Source organism: Hemitrygon akajei, chromosome 18, assembly GCF_048418815.1.
Source record: "Hemitrygon akajei chromosome 18, sHemAka1.3, whole genome shotgun sequence".
Classification (NCBI taxonomy): domain Eukaryota; kingdom Metazoa; phylum Chordata; class Chondrichthyes; order Myliobatiformes; family Dasyatidae; genus Hemitrygon; species Hemitrygon akajei.
The window spans coordinates 25,249,334-25,272,928 of record NC_133141.1 but is presented as its reverse complement, the minus strand read 5'-3'; the positions used below and the strand labels follow the sequence as shown (position 1 = coordinate 25,272,928).

Here is a 23,595-nt window from a genome sequence, read left to right as displayed (position 1 = left end):
CACTAAATCGAACTAGGGAACCTCAGTTCTCGAGCCAGGTGCTGATCTCACTGCGCCACCAGCCGACCAGAAAAGGTGGGGGGCTCAGTGTGAATCAGGGTGAAAATTTAAGCCAAATACAAAGTTACACACTGAACATAGTGTCAATGGCAGTGACTTAAAATGGCGGACGGCGTCGCAATCCGACTTAAAATGGCGGACGGCGTTCTCCTTCGGTTCGTAAGTACGAGTTTTTCGTAAGTCAACATTTGTAACTTGGGGACTACCTGTAATAATTAAGGAGGATGGATAAAAATTAAGTTGTTAATTTGTCAGAATGGACAGCAGATGATTGAAGTTGTACAAAAGGAAGAAGTAACAATGGGGAATACCCTAAATAACTTGAATTCCAGTCATAGTAATACATATAGCAAACAAATAATTTAGTTTATGATGTGCTCCAGTCATGCACCAAATCCAGTACATGACTAGTATTTTGATTTCTCTGGAGTTATATTGTATAACTGAGAAAACAGGTTTGAAAGTATGTCTGTTATGAATGCCACATTTTCTGTCTCAAACCAGTTCTGTCATCAAGAAGCAACTTGAAGTAGGAGCTGAGATTCCAGATCATCTGATTATTTTGAGGTCAACATGCTGATGGGGAATTCCATTTCACTGCTTGTGTTATTTAACTGAAATTATTTATTTCCTACTATTGTCTGCCTTGAGGGAGCGGCCAGAATTTTGGAGCAAAGAGTGGAGGAGGTCAGAAGTAGGAGAAAGAGGAGATAATTCTATTTACAGTTTCAAAGTGTATTACAACTAGATATTTGCAACAGCCATGGTGAACAAAATGTAACGTATCAGTTCTTCATTTCATTTGTATAGAAATATTATAATTTTCGCAAGTATCAAGTAAATGTTAATTTTTCTTTCAGGCTTCCCCACCCCCTCACAGCAAATGATATTTAAGATTGTGTAATATTGATGTTTATTTCTTGTCAAATAAGTGGAGGACAAATTGTTGTGTAAAGAGGCATATACATCTATCAAATTGACAGTTATGTCGAAAGTGTATTACTGTAATTTTCCCCGGATCAAAAAACTTAACAATATTTTTTTAATGAAAAGCCAAAGAGTAATTCCCGCTACATTTTACTGCACGTTTGTTTAAGATCATTCACTTTTTGATAGTACAAGACCATTCTCGGTTATACTTTTCCTTTCTGCCCACATTAACTTGTTTGTGACAGAATTTAACATTGTAAATCTACATGTAATATTTGTAAAACTATATTCTTTGTCACCATGATTTGTGGCAAAATTCCACTCCTGGCATACACAATGCACTTAGTGGGGGAAATAATGCATCTGCAAGGCATAATCTTCCATCCACAGATTTTTAAGAAAACCGTTTACTCTGGTTTAAGATGAACTCTTCCTATGACTGAGGATTTGCAGGAGGTGTGGAGAGTGGACAGAAGTATCCAAGTGCACAAAAGAGGCTCTAACCAGGTCATGCAAAGAGCCTGGGAAATGGAAAGGGATGGAAATTTGTTTAAAAGAAGCCAGAGGTAGTTCACCTTTTGATTTTTTTTTTGCCCCTCACTAAAAATGCTTTAACACTGTTCTCCAGCGCAAGAAGCCCCTCACCTAGTCCTTTACATCAGAGCACTTTGTTCCTGTGGGGGGAGGGAGAGAATAAATTATCATGGTTATTGACTGCAGTTTTCACAGAAAAATGGGTGTAATTGTGAATACAATCCCTGAAAAGCCAGCAGAAGTTGTAATCAAATACAAAAAAACCCAGAATTTAACCTAGTGACTGCATAATATTGGTTTTGTATATTTTGTGCAATTGTAGTTTGTGAAGTACCAAGTATTTTTTGACTAAGTGCAACAGGTGAAAGATTGTATTGACAATTGGATAACGTGTGAGCAAAAGGTAGTAGGATAATTGTCTGGAACTATCTGTCTATAAATGTTTGATCTTATGTGCTGCAAGTTGAAATGAAATTTTTTTGGCTTTTTTACATTTTGAAATCTGTTGTGAAAAGATTTATTTTTTAATCAAGAATTCAGCATTCCTTTTCCAGAGAAAGTTGATGAAAGAACTTCTGGGGTTCGGCGGTGAGGGAGGAAACAATCACATACCTTCCTGGTTGTTATGTCTTCTGCATTACTAAGTGTCTTCCACTTATTCTTGAAACTACAACCTGCTATTCTGTTGTGGCTTCATTGCAGGCCTTTGAAATGCAGAAGCAGATTGGAATGTTAAGTTGAGGTTGCAATCAGTTCAATAATTCAACTACACTGTGAAGTCTCTTCCAGGGATGCCTACCCTGAAGAAGTTCAAATCTTCCCTTTGGGAATTCAGTGAAACCCTCTCACTTCTCCACCCTCCGTGATCTCTGCTGTCCTCTGACCCTTCGACCATGTACTCACCCAAACTGCTGCCATAGCTACATATATTTCACCCCTCCCCCTACCTTTTTGGTTTAACTGTCTTTTTTTCCCAGTCCTGATGAATTGTCTTGGCACAAAATGTCGACTATTTACTCTTTTCCATAGATGCTACCTGATCTGAGTTCCTCCAGCATTTTGTGTGTATTACTTTGATTTCCAGCATCTGCAGATTTTCCCTTGTTAATAATCTTGTCAAATGGCAGAGAAAATCTTGCAGCCAAGTGGCCTACTGCTACTTATTTGGATGTTTGCATGAAGAGTGTAATTTTGTATGATGACACTTGACTGGGGATAGTTTGCAATTACATTTGTGAAGTAGTGTATATTTGCTTTCAACATTGTTTGGTCTGAAATTTCTTCTGAGCTGGGGAGTGTTCTGTGATTGCAAAATGTATGGAATTGCTATATCAATATTGCATTATACACATGGGTAATCTGCTTAATTATGGGAAGTACTACAAGTAACGTGGGTTGTCTTTTCCCATGTTATTGTGTTAGAAGGAACTCAGCAGGTTGGGCTGCACTTGCAAAAAGAAATGTCCAGTTGACATTGAGTTGAGACCCTTCATCTTGGCCAATATGGGACTTTTATACTGCTAGTGAGAGGACCCCAATGATCGATCTGTATTCCTGACATGGGGGAAAATTGCCCATATTCTAGGTGCCAGTAGAATGCTGAGGCTCTATCTGCTTTGTGTGCATACAATTCCATTTGGTATTTTGAAGAGCCAAATGGATAATATGGTTGTTAACTTCCAATCTAGTCAGTGTTCAATGTGGCTACCTCCTCAGAATCTGAATCAGGTGTAATATCACTGGCATATGTTGTGAAACTTGTCCTTGCGGCAGCAGTAGAATGTAGTACATAATAGAGGGGAAAAAATTGAATTACAGTAAATATATATATTAAATAGTTAAGTTAAAATAAGTAGTGCAAAAAACCCAGAAATTAAAAAAAAAGCAGTGAGGTTGCGTTCATGGGTTCAATGGCCATTCAGAAATCTGACGGCAGTGGGGAAGAAGCTGTTCCAGAATTGTTGAGTGAGCACCTTCAGGCTTCTGCACCTCCTTGCTAATAGACAATAGGTGGAGAAGTAGACCATTCGGCCCTTCGAGCCTGCACCGCCATTCATAGATCATGGCTGATCATCTACTATCAATACCCGGTTCCTGCCTTGTCCCCATATCCCTTGATTCCCCTATCCATAAGATACCTATCTAGCTCCTTCTTGAAAGCATCCAGAGAATTGGCCTCCACTGCCTTCTGAGGCAGTGCATTCCACACCCCCACAACTCTCTGGGCGAAGAAGTTTTTCCTTAACTCTGTCCTAAATGACCTACCCCTTATTCTTAAACCATGCCCTCTGGTACTGGACTCTCCCAGCAACGGGAACATATTTCCTGCCTCTATCTTGTCCAATCCCTTAATAATCTTATATGTTGCAATCAGATCCCCTCTCAATCTCCTTAATTCCAGCATGTACAAGCCCAGTCTCTCTAACCTCTCTGCGTAAGACAGTCCAGACATCCCAGGAATTAACCTTGTGAATCTACGCTGCACTTCCTCTACAGCCAGGATGTCCTTCCTTAACCCTGGAGACCAAAACTGTACACAATACTCCAGGTGTGGTCTCACCAGGGCCCTGTACAAATGCAAAAGGATTTCCTTGCTCTTGTACTCAATTCCCTTTGTAATAAAGGCCAACATTCCATTAGCCTTCTTCACTGCCTGCTGCACTTGCTCACTCACCTTCAGTGACTGATGAACAAGGACTCCGAGATCTCTTTGTATTTCTCCCTTACCTAACTCTACACCATTCAGATAATAATCTGCCTTCCTGTTCTTACTCCCAAAGTGGATAACCTCACACTTATTCACATTAAACGTCATCTGCCAAATATCTGCCCACTCACCCAGCCTATCCAAGTCACCCTGAATTCTCCTAACATCCTCATCACATGTCACACTGCCACCCAGCTTAGTATCATCAGCAAACTTGCTGATGTTATTCTCAATGCCTTCATCTAAATCGTTGATGTAAATCATAAACAGCTGTGGTCCCAATACCGAGCCCTGTGGCACCCCACTAGTCACCACCTGCCATTCCGAGAAACACCCATTCACCGCTACCCTTTGCTTTCTATCTGCCAACCAGTTTTCTATCCATGTCAATACCTTCCCCCCCAATGTCATGAGCTCTGATTTTACCCACCAATCTCCTATGTGGGACCTTATCAAATGCCTTCTGAAAATCGAGGTACACTACATCCACTGGATCTCCCTTGTCTAACTTCCAGGTTACATCCTCGAAAAACTCCAATAGATTAGTCAAACATGATTTGCCCCAATGGTAACAATGAGAGCAGGGCATGCCCTGGGTATTGCGGGTCCTTAATGATGGATGCCACCTTTTTGAGGTATCGGCCCTTGAACTTGTCCTGGATGCTACGGAGGCCAGTGTCTGTAATGGAGCTGAATAAGTTTGCAACTTTGCAGCTTATTTTGATCTTGTGCAGTAAATCCAGACAGTGATGCAGCCGCGTAGAATGCTCTCCACAGTACATCTGTAGAAATTTGAGAGTGTCTTTGGTGACGTACCATATCTCCTCAAACTCCTAATGAAATATAGCCACTGTCATGCCTTCTTTGTATTGAATTGACCATTACTTACATCCTTCATATACATGAAGAGTAAAAATTTTTATTACATCTGTCTGAATGTGTAATTTATATAATAAACTGTATGTACAACAGGACAGTCAATATAGCATTATTTTTTAATCAAGAATTCAGCATTCCTTTTCCAGAGATACAGTTGTGTCAGCATGAGTTAATTAGTCTGATGACCTGGTGGAAGAAGCTGTCCTGGAGCCTGTTGGTCCTGGCTTTTATGCTGTGCTACTGTTTACCGAATGGTAGCAGCTGGAACAGTTTGTGGTTGGGGATGCTCTCAATTGTGCCCCTGTAGAGCGTTCTTAGGATTTGGGGACCCATACCAAACTTCTTCAACCGTCTGAGGTGAAAGAGGTGCTGTTGTGCCTTTTTCACCTCACAGCCAGTATGTACAGACCATGTGAGATCCTCGGTGATGTTTAGGCCAAGGAGCTTAAAGCTGCTCACCCTCTCAACCCCAGATCCATTGATGTCAGTAGGGGTTAGCCTGTTTCCATTCCTCCTGTAGTCCACAACCAGCTCCTTTGTTTTTGTGACATTGAGGGAGACTTTGTTTTCTTGACTCCACTGTGTTCGGGTGATGACATATCTGTAGGCTGCCTCATTATTATTTGAGATTAGGCCAATCAGTATAATGTCATCTGCAAATTTAATTAGCAGATTGGAGCTGTGGGTGGCGGCACAGTCATGGGTATACAGAGAGTTAAGGAGGGTGCTTAGGACACAGCCCTGAGAGGCTCCTGTGATGAGGATCAGAGGGGCAGAGGTGAGGGAGCCCACTCTTACCACCTGTTGGCAATATGACAGGAAGTCCAGGATCCAACTGCACAAGGCAGGGTGAAGGCTGAGGTCTCTGAGCTTCTTGTCGAACCTGGAGGGAATTATGGTGTTGAATGCTGAACTGTAGTCCATGAATAGCATTCTCACATAAGCATCCTTCTCCAGATGTGTAAGGATGGTGTGTAGAGCTGTGGCTATTGCGTCATCTGTCGATTGGTTGTGTCAGTAGGTGAATTGTAGGGGGTCCAGTGTGTGTGGTAGATAGTGTGCTGCAGACGTAGTCCTTGACCAGCCTCTCAAAGCATTTTCTTATTATTGAGGTGAGTGTGACAGGATGCCAGTCGTTCAGACATATTACCTTGAGGGATGCTGTCTGGTCCTGCAGCCTTGCGACGCCCACTTGTTGAAAACACCTGCATACTTCGGCCTCAGAGATGACCAAGTTGCCGGTTGCATCGGGGCAGTATTGGCAACATCGAATTGAGCGTTTTTGTATATATTTTTTTTAAAAATTTGCTCATCTGGGATAGAAGCAGCTTTGAAGTCTGTGATGGTGTGCAGACCTTGGCATAAGCTGCGTGTGTTGTTGGTGGAGAGGCGAGTCTGAATCTTGTCCCTGTATTGTTGTTTCACTGCCTTGATGACTTTATGCAGATCGTAGCTACATTTCTTGAGTCCCTGTTGGTCACCGGCAACGTAAGCTCTGTGTCGCGTGGTAAATGCTGCTCGCATGGAACTGTTGATCCAGGGTTTCTGGTTTGGATAGACCCTGATCGATTTCTGGGGGACAACATCCTCAATGCACTTCTGGATGAAACTCATGACCCCATCCATGAACTTGGAGACATCCACGTCATGAAACAGGAGTTAATTTTAGACATGACCAACCTCTCAAAGGACTTCACTGTAGATGTGAGTGCTACTGGGTGCTGGCTGTTAAGGCAGCCCACCCTGCTCTTGAGCACTGGTATGATTGTTGCCCTTTTTGAAGCAGGTGGAACAATGAGAGATTGAAAATGTCATTGAATACTCCTGCCAGTTGATTGGCAGAATTTCAGAGTCCTACCAGGTACTCCTGTTACCTTGCGAATGTTCACCCTTTTCAAGCTCCTGGAGGTCAATTTTTCTGAGGATCTAACCTGGGCACAACATATGTTATTTTATTCTCATTTTCAATGCTAAAGGCATTGAGCTCATCTGGAAGTGAAGCATCACTGCCACTTACAATGTTAGGTTTCGCTGTGTAGCAAGAAGTGGCCTGCAGATTTTGCCAGAATTGACGTGCATCCGATTCTGTCTCCAACCTCTGTTCAGAATTGTTCCTTTGCTCTTGAGATGGCCCTCCGTAAGTTGTACCTTGGTTTTCTTGTGCTGTCCTGGGTTGCCAGACTTGAATGCCATACAAACCACTTGGTTCATTCACGGCTCCTGATTCGGGTATGTATATTACATTCTCGTAGGCAAACACTCATCTGCACAGGTTTTAATGAAGTCTGTGACAACTGTGGCATACTAATTCAGACTAAGATGATTTTCTGAATACAGTCCAGTCCACCGATTCATTAGAAAAACCAAATATAGATAGGTGATCACTTTGCTGAAAACAAGCATTCAGTTCTCAGGGGTGAACTTCAGCTTCCTCTTGACTGCTATTTTAATTCATCTTCTCAATATCATTATAACATTTTCTGTATGAGGCCTCTAAGTAGTTTGTCAATCCCCATTTAAATTTTGAGGGACAGCATCTCATCTTTTATCTGACTGTATCGGAGCTTTCTGGACTCTACTTTAGGTAACTTGTTCTTTCTTTGTTTTCATAATTTTATGTCACTGTTGATAACTATTCTGTAACTTGGTATTAGTTTATTATTGTCACATGTACCAAGAGACAGTAAAAACCTTTCTTGCATACTATTTCCACAGATCAAATCATTGCACAGTACATTGAACTATGAATGAGGTCTCCATCAGTCAGTTGACCATGTATATTGTGTCCTAGCTGTCTAGATATGCAAGCCTGAGAGACCTTAGGATATGGAGAGCAAGCTGTTGCCCCCTCTCCCCCTCTCTACGCATCTGATAAACCCAGAGGGACAGCAGAGACTTGATACACTTTGGCACTAGCAGCATCACAGGCGTTGCCAGTTAGCATTGGACTCAACTTGGGACTGCCTTGGGGACTCCAGCTTCAAATTTTTCCCTCAAAGTTTACTACCGAAGCCTTAGCCATGAGTGAGAGTAGCCACAAGCCAGCAGAGGTTTGAGAGTTTTCCTTCCAGATGAGCTGTGAACTATGGCTAATGAGGCCCATCTGCGCGAAGCGACTGGTTTTAAGGGACCAGTAGCCCCTTTCTGTCAGTCAAAATGGTTCCGCCGGCCGTAGTAGCTAAGCTACACATGAAGACCAGGAGCTGGACTTGTTTGTTGGAGTCTTTTTGAGACCCATGCCATTGTCCCCACTACCACCCCTGAATATAACAACCTTTGAGGAATCACATTGAGCTAGAACAAGGTAAAACCATAATGAAGAATGGTGTAAAAACAACTGAAAGTAAACTAAGTGCAAGATCATAAGCTAAGTAGATTGAGGCAGAGTCCATCCTATTGTTCAAAATTCTGATAATGGAATCTTATAACAGATAAAAAGATGACTTCAGAGAGCATGTGTGTTCTTCACTTCTAATGTGATAACATCATCCTGGCTAAATTTTCCAGTGAAAAATGGCAAATTGAATGCAAGATATGACTTTGAAAAATATAACAAAGCTATAATCCTGTGCCTTTAAAGGAGTAGTGGTAGTTGAAATCTGTTGTTTCTTAAAAAAATTTATTTGTTTTTCATTTTATGTTGTAAACTTGGCTAATAAAGGTGCTTGTGTGTTACTCCAGGAAAACCTTGTGGCTTTTGAGTTATAACTGAGTTTTTAGCATGCAAACCTTTCAATTGTAGCATGCCCAAGAGAAACAGAGATCAACAATTATGCTTGTGAGTAGCCTTGTGATTTTTAGTTTTTGCCTTTATCTTACTACATATATGAGGACTCAAGGACATTAACATTACTGAAATGCTTGTTAGCATTTGATCTCAATTTTAGAGTGGGAAAAATGCACAGCTGTCATAGCTTAGACTATAAATCAAATTTGTTTAACCTTAAACAGTTTAATGATTAGTACTCCTGATAAAACATTGTTTATTGCACAGACACTACTTCAGTCACCTTTGCCATAAAATTGATCCTTGAAATGAGAATTCTTGATTTCTACATGCCTTAACACTGCCAGCTGATTTATTTGCTAACTTCAGTCTGTCTGGCTGTTGAATGAGTTTGTTGGCCAAAATTATAAAATTCAAAATTCTTTTGGATTTACTAGGAATCACCTGTTTGTTCAATCATGAAAATCAAACTTAATAGTAAGATGTCAAGAGTTGTTTCTTGGTAATAATGCATCTGGAATAACCCTTTATTTTGCAATCTGGATGTTATATCTATTCTTTGTGATTAGAAGTCATTTTGTAGTACCTGTAATCATACAGTTCCCAGTCACCAACAATGATTCAATGGTTCCATTTAATATCAGAGAATGTATACTGCATGCAACCTGAAATTCTCACTCTTTGCAGACATCCACAAAACAGGAGAAACACCAAAGAATGAAAGGCAGAAAAGCAGAACCCCAAAGACCCCTAACCCCTTCCCCCACACAAGCTGCAGTGAAGCATCAACACTTTCCCCACTTCTTCCAAGAAGAAGCATCAGCACCCACCTAGCAAGCCCACAAAGAGACCATGATCTGCAGTCCAATATAAACTGCTGTTCAGCTGACAATTTGACATGCCACAGGCTCTCTCACTAACAAGGGACAGAGAAGTGTCACTCTTTCCACAGGAAGAGGGAGACCAACAAATCGCTGTTTCGATGTTGCAATCTGAAGCGATGCTTGTTCGAGCTCACCAGTCTCAAGAATTGGCAGACTCTCCACCCTCACTATTGAGAGAGAAGGAGCGATCGCCTGAGTGCAGAGGCCTCTGACAGCCTATCGTGATGTTCTGTCTTCCATGACGTTCCAGTTGGTGACACTGGTGAGAAATTGAGTCGTTCACAGGCCACCTAAGGCCGCACCTCAAAGTCCCCTATCTTCCAGGCCACTCCTGGAGATATACATATACGTACAGAGATTGTGATGGAGAGCGCTCTGTAACTGCACTCCCCGCACTTGCGATATATATATGTATGTGTATATATATCACGCTCACTCATCATTGTGTTGAGCTGGCACACTTCATTCTCTTCCATCCAGTGTATTATAATGGGTTAGCTTTATGGTGCTTCCCTGCCATAACACTTTGGAATATTCCATTTCTTTATTAATGGAATGTGTAAATGATGTGTCTATATTTGTGTACTGTACTTACGGTAGATACTTGTATCTGTTTTGTAATATGATTGTAACTACATTGTGGGGTGCATCATATTCTGGTTCATGTTTCAGTCTTAAGCTAACTTTGTGGATAATTAAAGATGGTATGTCCTGGTGCCAAAAAAAAAAATGTGGATCACTCTTGGTAGGCGAGTGAGGTCAAACTGTCAGGAGTTCACACTGGAATAATATAGAGCTATTTATTGTGCTTTCTAGTAGATGAATATTGGTTTTCTTGCTATTTTGGCTAACTTTGTAAGTTTGATTTTTTTTTTGACGCACCGAATAAACAGCTTTGCATGAAAGTGCTAAGTGACTCCAGTCATCTTAATTTTTCCTTGGATCAAAGCTCACATGTCATAACGTATGGTGGCAGCTGTGGGATGGTCAGTTGCAAAAAGGATGAGTTCAACTTGGAGAAGAGTGAGTTTGTGGTCCTAAGTCAGGAAACCCCTGAGGCGAATAATGACACAGATGGGTGGGAAACAGCGGAGAACTCTGAGGAGGAAGAATTTCAGCCCAGAGCCAAACTCTCCAAACCCTCACTGGAAAAACTGTTGTGAGACTTTTTGTCAGCTCAGCGAAGGAGAGCTGATGCTTTTGAAGGAACTCCAAAGCCTGTAGAAGGGTCCCTTATCTAGGTGACAATATTGCAAACTGTCTCCTCAGGTTTGAGAGGATGACCCAGATATGGCCAGAGGAGGAGTGAGTAAAGCTCTCAAAGCCTATGCTGTGATAGATAGAGAGAGGTCCAACAGCTATCCTGACCTGAAGGACTTATCCAATATCCAAAACTTATCCAATGTGTCCATTAAGCTTAAGGAAGTCTAAGCCACTGGCAGAACTCACTACTGAGTTGGATGAAAATGGAGGTGCTGGAGAAACTATCAATTGACATGATTCTGGGGAGAGATTTGCCTGTGTTAAGTGAGTTACTGAGGAAGGAAAACAGCCAGTCACTTCCATCGTATGTTGGCATGACTCATGCTAAAGCCAAAGCAATGGCCAAGTTACAGTATCTGCCTCACTTGAATGCTAGTCTGTGCAAGGGAGGAATCAAAAGGCCTAGAAAGTCATGCTGGCAATGGTGCTGTGGGAAATATGCTGGCTCTCCTGCCTCTATTGATATTTGTACACATGAAATATCCATTGATAATGTCTCAGAAGGGAGTGTGGAGGCCTGGAAGAGTCCTGGGAAGATTGGCAGCCATTGAGATGGGAGAGGTCGATCAGTGGAGCTGCAGATGGTGTTTGTTGATTCACCCCCCCCCCCCCCCCCCCCCCACAGCTGTCCCAGCAGAGACCAAGGCTGAAAAAGGTCCTAAAATATTCCAACAGGATCAGACTTGACCAGGGTTCAGTACACCAACATTGTTACAGAGTGCCAGAGCGAATTGTCAGAGCCCTGAAGATGAGATTTGAGCCTTTAAATATTGAGTGGAGTAGTCCTATCGTTATCGTCCCCAAGAAGGATGGCATCCTAGGGGTGTGCATTGATTTTCGTGATTTGAATCTTTTTTTTTAATGCTTATTCTATGCCCCGCATAGATGACCTTGATAGGATTGGACGTGCAAACCACATTGCTGTACTGGTCCTTTGCAAAGGCTGCTGGCAGGTTTCCCTGGTTGGCCAATTAAAATCCCTCACTGTCTTCCCTGCATCTGTTTCAGTTCACCGTGAGACCCTTCGGTCTTGGTGCATCAGCAACTTTCCAACAGCTGATGGACCAGGTGCCCCAAGCTGTGAAGACTGCAGTGTGGTGTGTCTAGATAACATAGTTGTCTACAGCCAAGTGTGGTCAGAGCACCTGGACCATCTGCACAGGGTCCTGGGAATATTCATGCTGTCAGTCTCTCACTCAATCTACAAAAATGTGAGTAGACAAAAAGGGAACTCAGATACCTTAGCTACCAGTTGGAACATGGAGAGGTTCGAGCATAGGTGGACAAATGGAAGCAATCCACAACAATCCTTGACCTCACACCAGAAGTGAGTGAAATCCTTCATGGGTCTGGTAGGGTGGTATCGCAGGTTCATTCCCCAATTCACCACTCTGGCTGTACCACTGACTGACCTTGTAAGTAACTCAGGTACACGGACAAGTGAGTGTGAAAATGCTTTTTGAGCCCTAAAAGCCCACATGTTCTTCACTTGTCCTAGAGAGCCCAGACTTTGGCAAACTGTTGCTTGTCCAGGTGGATGCCTCAGGAGTAGGCATTAGGTCAATGCTGGCACAAAGACAACCTGGAGAAGAGTGACGTGCCTTTACCTGAGCTGAAAGCCCCTCCCAAAGGAAACCAGGTATTCCACCATTGAAAAGGAGTGTCTGGCCATTGTGGGCTCTTGACAGCCTTTGGTACCATCTCCTTGGTAGGGAGTTTGACCTTTACACAGACCAGAGCATTGTCTGTATCCATGCCAATAAAGGGCCATAATGCCAAAGTGACACGGTGGTACCTAGAGCTACAACCCTTCAACAAATTCTGTGATCATTGTAAAGCAGGGAAAGGAAATTTTTCTGCAAACTACCTGCTTCAGATGCTGAGCATCATCGCTACAGGAAAGGAGGGTGGAAGTGTGATGGAGAGCACTTGGTAACCACACACTGAACACGTGCGTATTCACAGACGTACACTCTGCATTGTAATTCTGCTGTCGTTGCGCAGAGTGTGTACACTTTAATGTCTTCTGCCCAGTATATTCTTACAATGAATTGGCTTTATGATGCTTTCTCAATACAGGCAGTCCCCAGATTATGTATGAGTTCTGTTCCTGAGCCCGTCTTTAAGTCGGAACAAGTACATCCGGTATTATCAGTTAGTCAAACTTTTGTCTTAGTATATAGTATATATTTTACCTTTCTATGCATATAAAACACTTAAGAAATGTATGTATTCCAATAATTAAACCACTGTGTTGCTTAGTAATAATTGTAGCTTTCAGCGGGGCAGGGCCTTTCACATGCTCCATTATTTTCACTTTATCCGTTATCCTTTAAAATTGTTCCGATCGTTGACCGACTGTAGCCTAACGCTTTTCCAATGACTGATGGTGTTTCACCTCTTTCTAAACACTTTATTATTTCCACTTTATTTTCAATTGTGATCGCTTCCCGTCAATGGAACAGAAACACTGTGGGTGGTGGGTGGTGGGTCCCGACCTGCGCCGGCTCCCGAGGTCCGCTGGGTCCTAAGAACCACAGCACTGAATTCCCCGGGTCCTAAACTCCACCGCACTGAGACAGGTTAAATGGGACAAGTGGGGGCTGTGCTGGGTTTGGGTATTTGATCCTCCACAATATTCCGTGTGGGAATTTAAACTGGAGGTGGCAGTGTTTTTTTTTTAACGAGGTCAAGTTGTGAGCTCGACATCAACCCGGCATGGGAGCGGTTTGTCACTAACTTGAACTCAGGAACCTCCGTTCTCTAGCCCGGTGCTGATCTGACTGCGCCACCAGCCAACCAAAACAGGGTGGGGTCAGGGTGAATCTTACTAAGAAAATTTTAAGCCGAGTACAAAGTTAAACACGCAACACAGTGTCAATGGCAACAACTTAAAATGGCGGATGGCGTCGCGATCCGACTTAAAATGGCGGACGGCGTTCTCCTTCCTCGGTTCGTAAGTACGAGTTGTCCGTAAGTCAGATGTTCATAACTCGGGGACTACCTGTATATACTTTGGAATATTCTATTTCTTTAGTAATGGAGTTGTGTAAATGATGTACATACTGTATGTAAGGTAGATATTTCTGTTTGTATTGTAATATGATCGTAACTATAATTTGGGGTATATCATATTCTGATTCATGTGTTCTGCAGGGATCTGTGCTGTTTGTGATGTATGTAATGACCTGGATGACAATGTAGATGGGTGGGTTAGTAATTTTGCGGATGATACCAGGATAGGTGGGGTTGTGGATAGGATAGAAAACTAGCGAAGAATACAGCGTGATATAGATCAGTTGCAGATATGGGCAGAGAAATAGCAGATGGAGTGTGTGTGGAGAAAAAAATGATGCATTTAAATAAAATACTAAACTGATTAGAACACTATCCATATTACTGCAAGTACGATAAAACTATTACTTCCTAATAGATATGGATGTAGGAATTCATTCAGTATACACTTTTAACTGAAAATGAACAAAACCAGCACAGACACTTGGTGCAGATAATGGGCTGTCTTCAAGTAATGCTTTTGGCAATTGCATCCTCCAAATCTTCATTTTCATTGTAACATCCAAGATGATTGTCAATACCTTCAGAATGCTTGAAACTGCAGTGAGCAACACAGTTCCGAATTGTCTTACTACTTACTTCTTGCCAACTATCAGCAAAAAAAATCAATTTTTTTTAACACAAACACATACAACTGACGCTATTTTAAAAACTTCATACTCAGTGTAATATTTATCAGTCACACAAGTGCATGCAACTGATGCTAGTTAACAACCATTTGGCAGCAGCCTCCTGTCCCATTTAAGTGGCATAATGTCCCAAATGAACGAAGGAAATCCCAGCTATTTGCTCAATTAGTTTCTGTTTTTTGAGTTATCCCAAATGAGCTATTGGTTATTTAGGGCAGCTGCTTAATTAACTGGAAGTGTGTGTGTGTGTCTTTTATGCATTGTATTATACTGCTGCCATAAAACTACAAACTTCACGACATACGTCAGTAATATTAAATCTGAGGATTTGGTGGTTTTACAGGAAAAATACCAGTGTGGACTGAAGATTGGCTGACAAGCAGAAGGGGAAGAGTGGGAATAAAGAGTGCTTTTTCTGGTTGGCTGCTGTTGACTAATGGTGTTGGGATCACTTCATTTTATTCTATGTCAATAATCTGGATGACTGAATTGATGGCTTTGTGGCCAAGTAGTTGGACAATACAGAGATAAATTGGGGGGAGGTAGTGTTGAGGAAGCAAGTAGTTTGTAGAAGGATTTGGACTCTTAGGAGAATGGACAAAGTGACAGATGGAATATAGTGTAGGGAAGTATGATGTCATGCACTTTGTTAGAAGGAATAAAGGAGTGGACTATTTTCTAAATGGGGAGTGGATTCAGAAATTGAAGGTACAAACAGACTTGGGAGTCCTTGGGCAGGATTCACTTAAGGTTAACTTGCAAGTTGAGTCGATGGTAAGGGAGGCAAATGCGATGCTAGCATTCATTTTGAGAGCACTAGAATATAAAAGCAAGGATGTAATGCTTAGACTTTATAAAGCATTGGTCAGACCACACTTGAAGTATTGTAAGTAGTTTTGGGCCCCATAATCTAAGAAAGGATGTGATAGCATTGGAGAGGATCTGGAAGAGGTATATGAGAATGATCCTGGGATTAAAAGGGTTAATGTACAAGGAGTGTTTGGGTCTGGGCCTGTATTTTAGAAGAATAAGGGAAATCTTATTGAAACCTATCGAATATTAAAGGCCTAGTTAGATTGGATGTTTCTGATAGTGAGAGTTTGGGACCAGAGAGCAAAGCCTCAGAATACAAGGATGTCCTATTAGAGCAGTGATCAGGAGGAGTTTCTTTAGTCAGAGTGGTGAATTTGTGGAAATTATTACCACAGATGGCTGGGAAGCCAAGTCATTGAGTATATTTAAAGGGGAGGTTGATAGGTTCTTTAGTAATGACCTCAAAGGAGAAGGAAGGAGAATGGGGTTGGGGGATTAAATCAACCATAATCGAATGGCAGAGCAGACTCAATGGGTGGAATAGGCTAATTCTGCTCTTATCTTGTGGTTTACTTCATAATTCCCATTCAGGTTGATTTGATTACTGGCAAGGAAGGCCCCTCCCACCTCCCTGTGAAGCGGGCACTCTGTCTGGCTGCAGCTGATGTGAGGAAGATCCTAGCCAAGGTCAACCCATGTAAAACTGCGAGGCCTGATAACATACTAGATTAGATACTGATGGATTGCAGCCCAGTTAAGAGGTTCTAACAGACACCTACAATATCTCTGGAATATTCCACTGTACCTGCAGGCTTCAAGAGTCACCATTATCCCAGTGCCCAAGAGATTGACAGTAAACTGTCTTAATGACTACCAGGCAGTGCCACTGACCTCAACAGTAATGAAGTGCTTTGAGAAGCTGGTTATAGATCACATTATATCCCATCTTCCATTGGACCCTTTCCAGTTCACTTATTGCTCAAATTGCTCCACTGATGATGCCATAGCCTCTGTCCTTTCCCACCTGGAAAATGGTGATGCCTTGTATGCCAGGATGCTGTTTATCGACTTCAGTTCAGCATTTGCATTGTTGGACAGTTGTGGCGTAGTGTGTAAACCAAATCTGGGGCCTGGGAACAAAATGCTTGGCCACTGCTGGAGCAGGCTTGGAGTAGATTTGAAGCTGCAAATCCAAGGGGAGGCAGAATCGAGGTAGCTGGGCCCAGATTTGGGTCTGAGAGCGAGGAACAAGCAGGCCTGACCAATTTATGCGCCAGGCCAGATTGAAAAGATCAGGGTTTCAGGAGTGAAGGCGAATGACGAGTGGTTTCGGCTCACAGCTTGAGGTTTATTTGTTTATCTGCTGAACTGAGGTTGTGGCCTGGAACTAGCAGGCTCCATGATAGACTGTGACTGGCTTTGTGGCTGTGGATTCACTTTTGTGAACTTAGTTATGAATATTATTTGATTATCTTTGGCCGAAAATGTTTTTTCACATTGGGTGTTTGACGGACTTATTTTAAATGGGTTCTATTGGGTTTCTCTGTGGCTGCCTGTAGGGAGACAAATCTCAAGTTTGTACATAATATATATTGATAACGAATGAACTTTTAACTTAATACAACCATTCCTCAGTTAGAAGCTCCAAGATTCTGGGAGTGCACGTAATCATGTGGTCCCTTTGCACCACCTCTTTAGTCAAGAAGGCACAGTAGTATTTCCACTTTGAGGAGATTGAGGTGAGTGAGACTCATCCCCCTTCCCCTATCCAAACCAGTTTTTCTCAGGAGCACCATTAAGAATGTTCTGACCAGATACACACGTCTGGTATGAGAATTGCAAGGTATTTGACTACAAGACCCTGCAAAGGGTTGCAAGAACTGCTGAGGATAATCGGGGTCTCTTCCCATCCAAGATATTAATCAGAAGTGCTACTTACACAGGGCCTGCCCATCTGTCCCACTATCTCTTTGACCCCTACCATTAGGCAGGAGGTCCCATTGTATTAGGATGAGGAGTGTTAGGATCCCCAAGGCTGTGAGACTACTGCACTTGGTGCCACTACCCAGGTCTCATCACGCATGAAGTGGCAGTAGCATTACACTGTTTACTTTAACTTGTCTTGTAAATGTACCTTGTGCTAAATTGGAATTGCTATTGGAATATCTTTTATTATTTGTTAATTTGTTTGTGCTAATATTACTTTGTGTGTTATGTGTGAGTTATATATGCTGTTTTGTGTATCTTAGTCCAACGGAACGTTGTTTCATTTGATGAACTTGAATTTGTTATTGAGAAAGCCAGCCAGTCCCACAAACAACAAATCGAGTGAAAGCTGCAATCTTCCCCATCCACTTGTGAACAACTTAGTCCAGTAAGCAATCAAAATGATGAAAGCTGTCTGCTTAATATTTAAGCTTTCAACTTAAAGTGTTTAGTCTTTTCTCGCTGCTGCCATCAGGTAGAAGGTACAATTGCCTCAGGACTGACACCACCAGGTTCAAGAGCAGTTACTACCCACACATCTGGTGTTCCCACAACTGATGGTCTCACTTTAAGGACTCTTTATCTTTTTATTTCATTCTTGTTATTACTTATTGCTATTTATTTATATTTACATTTGCAGTTTGTTCATTGATTCTGTTTACTGTTCTATAGATTTGCTAAGTATACCTGCAGAAAAAGAATCTTGGGGTTGTATGTGGCGATATGTATGTATTCTGGTAATAAATTTTACTTTGAACTTTAGTGAGTACATCATAAAACACTGAGCTGCTCCATAATTATGTAATTTGAAGAGTTTATTCACGAATCATTTTGTATGCAAGAATCTTGCACACTGTCTAATTATGCTTGAGGCATTTTGTTTTGAAATGCACCATTTTTGGAACTTCACCTAGTATAATTTTCATTTGATTGAGATGGGTACATATTCAGTTTAGGCAACAAATTCATATAATCCTTTTTAATGAGGATACTTTGTTTTATATTATAGAAGCAGTTTTTCTTTAAAAGAAAGGATTAAATGATTAGATATTTTTGCTCTATGCTAAATGACAGATTCTGGAGTTTAAACTGGAAAGGCAGACTAGCACTAAAGAATAGGTCTCATTTCTATATTTCTGTTCTTGGAAATTAGTTGATATGGGATTGAACAAGAAAATTAACCAAATTGCTGTTTAAACTTAAAATGAACATGAAACATTATTCTAATGTTGCTGTAGAAATGGGTCAGTTGTTCACTTTGGAGTACTTCTGCCTGCAATGTAATGCCAAGACTATAAAATATAACCTTGCAGATAAAGGAAAACTAATTAAAATTATAATGTTCATTAAAAGTGCACAACTATTTTCTAAGGAATGTAGTCAGATTTAATCAGATTTCTTTGAAACCCACATAAAAACAGCCATTTGGAAAAATATTTATAGTACAGTCCTTTAAATTGCTAAATTATTAAGCCTGTTTAAAATTAGATGAGGGCTTCTATTAGCTGCAGCTTGATGTAGAAGCAATTTGGCAAATCAGTTAACTAAGTGTAGTCAGTCCATTCAAAGCACACACTTTATGGAGCCTGTTCCCCTGCAAAGGCATGTTAAGAAGTGATGAGTACTGGGACTGTGTATGAATATTTAGTGCAAGCTAATTCTTTTCCCCAATGCTATGTGTCTAGTTTTTGTAATGTAAACTAATTAACTGTGCTTCTGAGATGCAGGTTGTAGTCCTCTGCATTAATAAGAAAGCCACAGTTCACAAATGTTAATGGTAGTGACTAGCTAACAAATGGCAGAAATTAGTCAGATTTAAATGCTAAATGACGGCTGGAATGCAATGTTAGTCTTCAGTCAATGCAATTGCCTGGAGCACTTTCTCTTGTTTTCTATTTTGTATTTTCAAAATAAGCCTAGGTGACCTCTGCTTTATAATGCTGTTATAAATTTTCTCATTGTGCTTATTAATATTTGAGTCAGGACAATGTTGTCTGGATAGAAAATACTGCAAAATGCTGGAATCCTCAAACTCATGTAGAATCTAATTTGTTGTACTTATGTCACTGCTTGTTTGGCTGTTGAATTTGTCTATTTGACCTTGAGATGACATGAGGAACAGGACCAGGCTAATCAGGCCTCTAACCTACTCATTCACAAGATTGTGGCTGATCCTGTCTTGTAATCTGATTCTCTCCACTGATATCTGGAGTAGAGAATTCTACAAATTCATGACCCTCTGTGAGAAGGGTTTCCTCTTTATTTTTTTTAAATCTAAAATGTTCAACCCCTTTATTCTAATGTGATAGCCTGGCTGGGAGAACATTATTGCAGCATTTGCCCTGTCAATCCCTTCAGGATCTTGTGTAGTTCAATTAAATTGCCTCTCATTCTCCATGAGTATAGGCCCATCCAGCTCAATCTTCATGAATCAACCCAGTGAGCCTTCTCTGTACGACCTTCAGTGCAAGTAATTCATTCCTTTAAATATAGAGACCAAAAATGTACTCAGTACACCAGTAATGGTCTAACTAGCTCCTTATGACATTGCATCTCTACTTCTATACTCCATACTCCTTACAATAGAAGTCAATATTCTATCAGCCTTCCTAACTGCTTACTGTATCCACATGCTAGCTTGTTTCATTGGATCCCTTTTTACTGCAACTTTTTATGATCTTAGTGAATTTAAATAATTTGCAACTTTCTGTATGTTTGTGCCTCCAATTGCTGTTGACAGTCAACAATGCCTCACCTTACGGATGTGTGCTTAGTCCACTGCTGTACTCTGCACTCCCATGACTATGACAAAGATGGCTAGGCACAGTTTAAACGCCATCTATAAATTTGCCTATGACACAACTATTGTTGGCAGAATTTCCGATGGTGACAAAGATGCATACAGGAGTGAGATTGAGTAACTGGTTGAGTGGTGTCACAACAGTCGTGCACTCAATGTCAGAAAGACCAAGAAATTGATTGTGGACTTCAGGAAAGAGAAATTGAGGGAACGTACACCGGTCCTCATTGAGGCATTAGTGGAAAGAGTTAGCAGTTTCAAGTTCCTGAGTGTCACATCTCTGAAGTTCTAGTCTGGACCCAACGCATTGATGCAATTAAAAGAAGGTAAGCCAGCAGCTATATTTCATTAGGAGTTTGAGGGGCTTTGGTATGTCACCAAAGATTCTTGCAAATTTCTTAAGATGTACTGCAGAGGGCATTCCCTAACTGGTTGCATCACCACCTGGTATGGAGGGGCCAGTGCACAAGATCGGGAAAAGCCTCAGAAAGTTGCAAACTTGGCCAACTCCATCGTGGGCGCTAGTCTCACCAGCATCCAGGATACCTTCAAAAGGTAGCATCCATCATGAAGGACCCCCATCACACAAGACATACCCTCTTATTGCTTACCATCAAGCAGGTACAGGAGCCTGAAGCCCCACACTGAACATTTTACGAACAGATTTCTACACAGACAATGAACTCATGAACATTACTTCACTTTTTTCTTTCTTTTTTTGCACTACTTAATTTAAATGTGTATATAATTTTTATTGTAATTTAGTTTATTATTGGACTGTATTTCTGCCACAAAACAGTAAATTTCACAAAATATGCCAGTGATAGTAACACAATGCTGGTGGAACGCAGCAGGCTAGGCAGCATCTATAGGAAGAAGTACAGTCGACGTTTCGGGTCGAGACCCTTCGTCAGGACTGATGGAAAAAAGAGATAGTAAGAGATTTGAAAGGGGGAGATATGAATTGATAGGAGAAGACAGGAGGGGGAGGGATGAAGCCTAGAGCTGGGAAGTTGATTGGCAAAAGGGATACAAGGCTAAAGAAGGGGGGGAGTATCATAGGACGGAAGGCCTTGGAAGGAAGAAAGGGAGAGGGGAGCACCAGAGGAAGATGGAGAATAGGCAAGGAGTTATTGTGAGAGGGAAAGAGAGAGAAAAATATATATTAAAAAAATAAATAGGGATGGGGTAAGAAGGGGAGGAGGGGCATTAGCGGAAGTTAGAGAAATCAATATTCATGCCATCAGGTTGGAGGCTACCCAGACGGAATAACACCTTATATTCCGTCTGGGTAGCCTCCAACCTGATGGCATAACAACACCTTATATATTTTTCCCTCTCACAATAACTCCTTGCTTGTTCTCCATCTTCCTCTGGTGCTCCCCTCCCCCTTTCTTTCTTCCAAGGCCTTCCATCCTATGATACTCCCCTCTTCTCTAGCCTTGTATCCCTTTTCCCAATCAACTTCCCAGCTCTTAGCTTCATCCCTTCCCCTCTTGTCTTCTCCTATCATTTCGGATCTCCCCCTCCACCTCTCAAATCTCTTACTATCTCTTTTTCCATTAGTGCTGACAAAGGGTCTCGACCCGAAACGTCAACTGTACTTCTTCCTATAGATGCTGCCTGGCCTGCTGCGTTCCACCAGCATTTTGTGTGCATTGCTTGAATTTCCAGCATCTATAGATTTCTTTGTTTCCAGTGATATTAATTTTGATTCTATTTGGGGGCCTATAGTACAATACCAATAGTACAATAGCTCCATCCCTTTCAAATTCAAGATGTTGACTTTATTCTTTTTAAATGATATGTAGCCAACCTTTACATTGCGTAGATTTTTTTTTACCATGAGAAGTGCTGTTAATAGTGTTGTGTGGTGGGCTTTCCCACTTTGTTCTAATTAGGTTGATATAAATGGAATTGCAGAGTGTTTTTATTGAGTATCTGTAAAATGCTGGTTAGGTGTCAAATTGAATATCATTAAATTCTTGTCACTTAGTTTTAGAATGGATTTAAGTTCCTAGGGAAAGAGTTATACAGCATTGAAACAAGCTCTTCAACCCATCTGTTTCATGCCGATCAAGATTGCCCATGTTTAACCATATCTCAATAAATATTTCCATGTCCCTGTCAAAGTATCTTTTAATAGCTGTTACTGTATCTGCAGTACGTAAGAGATTTTTCAGAATGGTTGCAGGGACAAATGAGAAAAGCTGTTCCCATGGTTCAAGACCAGGCACATAGATGTAAATTAATGGGAGAAGGTAGCATTTTTAGACAGGCTGGTGATGTTCTGCAGTTTGCTGAACATAGGCTGTAGGCAAGGGGGAGCTGAGTCAATGATGGCCTTCAAGCAAGAATTGGGTTGACCCTTGAGAGAGTAATTTAAAGCTATGGGGAAGGACTGGAAGAATGTAACTAGATAGATTTCCATGCAAAGATGCAAATGACCAAATAACAGAGCCTCCTGTAACACAACAATTGTATGATTCTACTATTCTCAGAGGAATTTTGTCATCATCACATCAGTGAGCCTAATGTCTGGGTAAGTTTCTGTTCAAAAGTCCAGAATAAAACACACCATTGTTTCATTTATTGGATGAACTCCAATTGATCCCCAAGGAGAAATGAGAGAAAGTAATGAGTTTAGGCTTTATAGGCATGATTCCAAGTGGTGGCTCCACTTGCTGAAAATCCTAGAGATGTTCAACCCATCAGGTAGGACCTGTGGAAAGAAATGTATCCATGCTGTGGGCAAGGGAGGGAGGGAAGCTGCACAAGCAGTTGGTTAGTGGTCTTAATCATGAACTCCGTATCACAAAAGTAGAAAATACTAGGTTAGACAACATTTGTGGAGAGAGAAACAGCCAATGTTTTGGATCCAGGACTTCATCAGAACACTATTTTCAATCTCTTTCCATGGATGCTGCCTGACATGAGTGTTCTCAGCATTTTCTGCTTCAGACCATCGCCTTTGCCTCCACCTCCCTATAGATGTGTGGTGGGGAGTATATTAACTGGCTGCATCAGGGCCTGTCACAGAAATACTAATGCCCTTAAACAGAATTGCCTACAAAAAGTAGTGGACAGGGCCCAGTCCATCAAGGGTGAAACCTTCCCCATCTTTGACCAGATTTACATGGAGAGCTGTCTCAGGAAGGCAGCATCCATCATCAAGGACCCCTACCATCCAGGTCATACTCTCTTCTCACTGCTGCCATCAGGAAGGAGGTACAGAAGCCTCAGGATCCACACCACTAAATTCAGGAACATTTATTACCCCATCAACAATTAGGCACCTGAACCAGAGT

General features: G+C 41.5%; 1 protein-coding gene across 2 annotated transcripts in view; it reads left to right on the top strand.

The window, feature by feature from the left end:
* Positions 1 to 23,595, top strand: part of tfcp2 (transcription factor CP2) — a 119,503-nt gene that overhangs the window by 5,700 nt on the left and 90,208 nt on the right. The window contains exon 1 of one of the 2 annotated variants that reach the window (XM_073071124.1): positions 1,383 to 1,556. The exons of the other annotated variant lie outside the window; for it this stretch is intronic. Within the exon in view, the coding sequence (XP_072927225.1) occupies positions 1,426 to 1,556 (131 nt within the window). The 5' untranslated portion in view covers positions 1,383 to 1,425. Of the gene's footprint in view, positions 1 to 1,382; positions 1,557 to 23,595 lie in introns of those variants that run through there. 2 annotated transcript variants of the gene reach the window in all.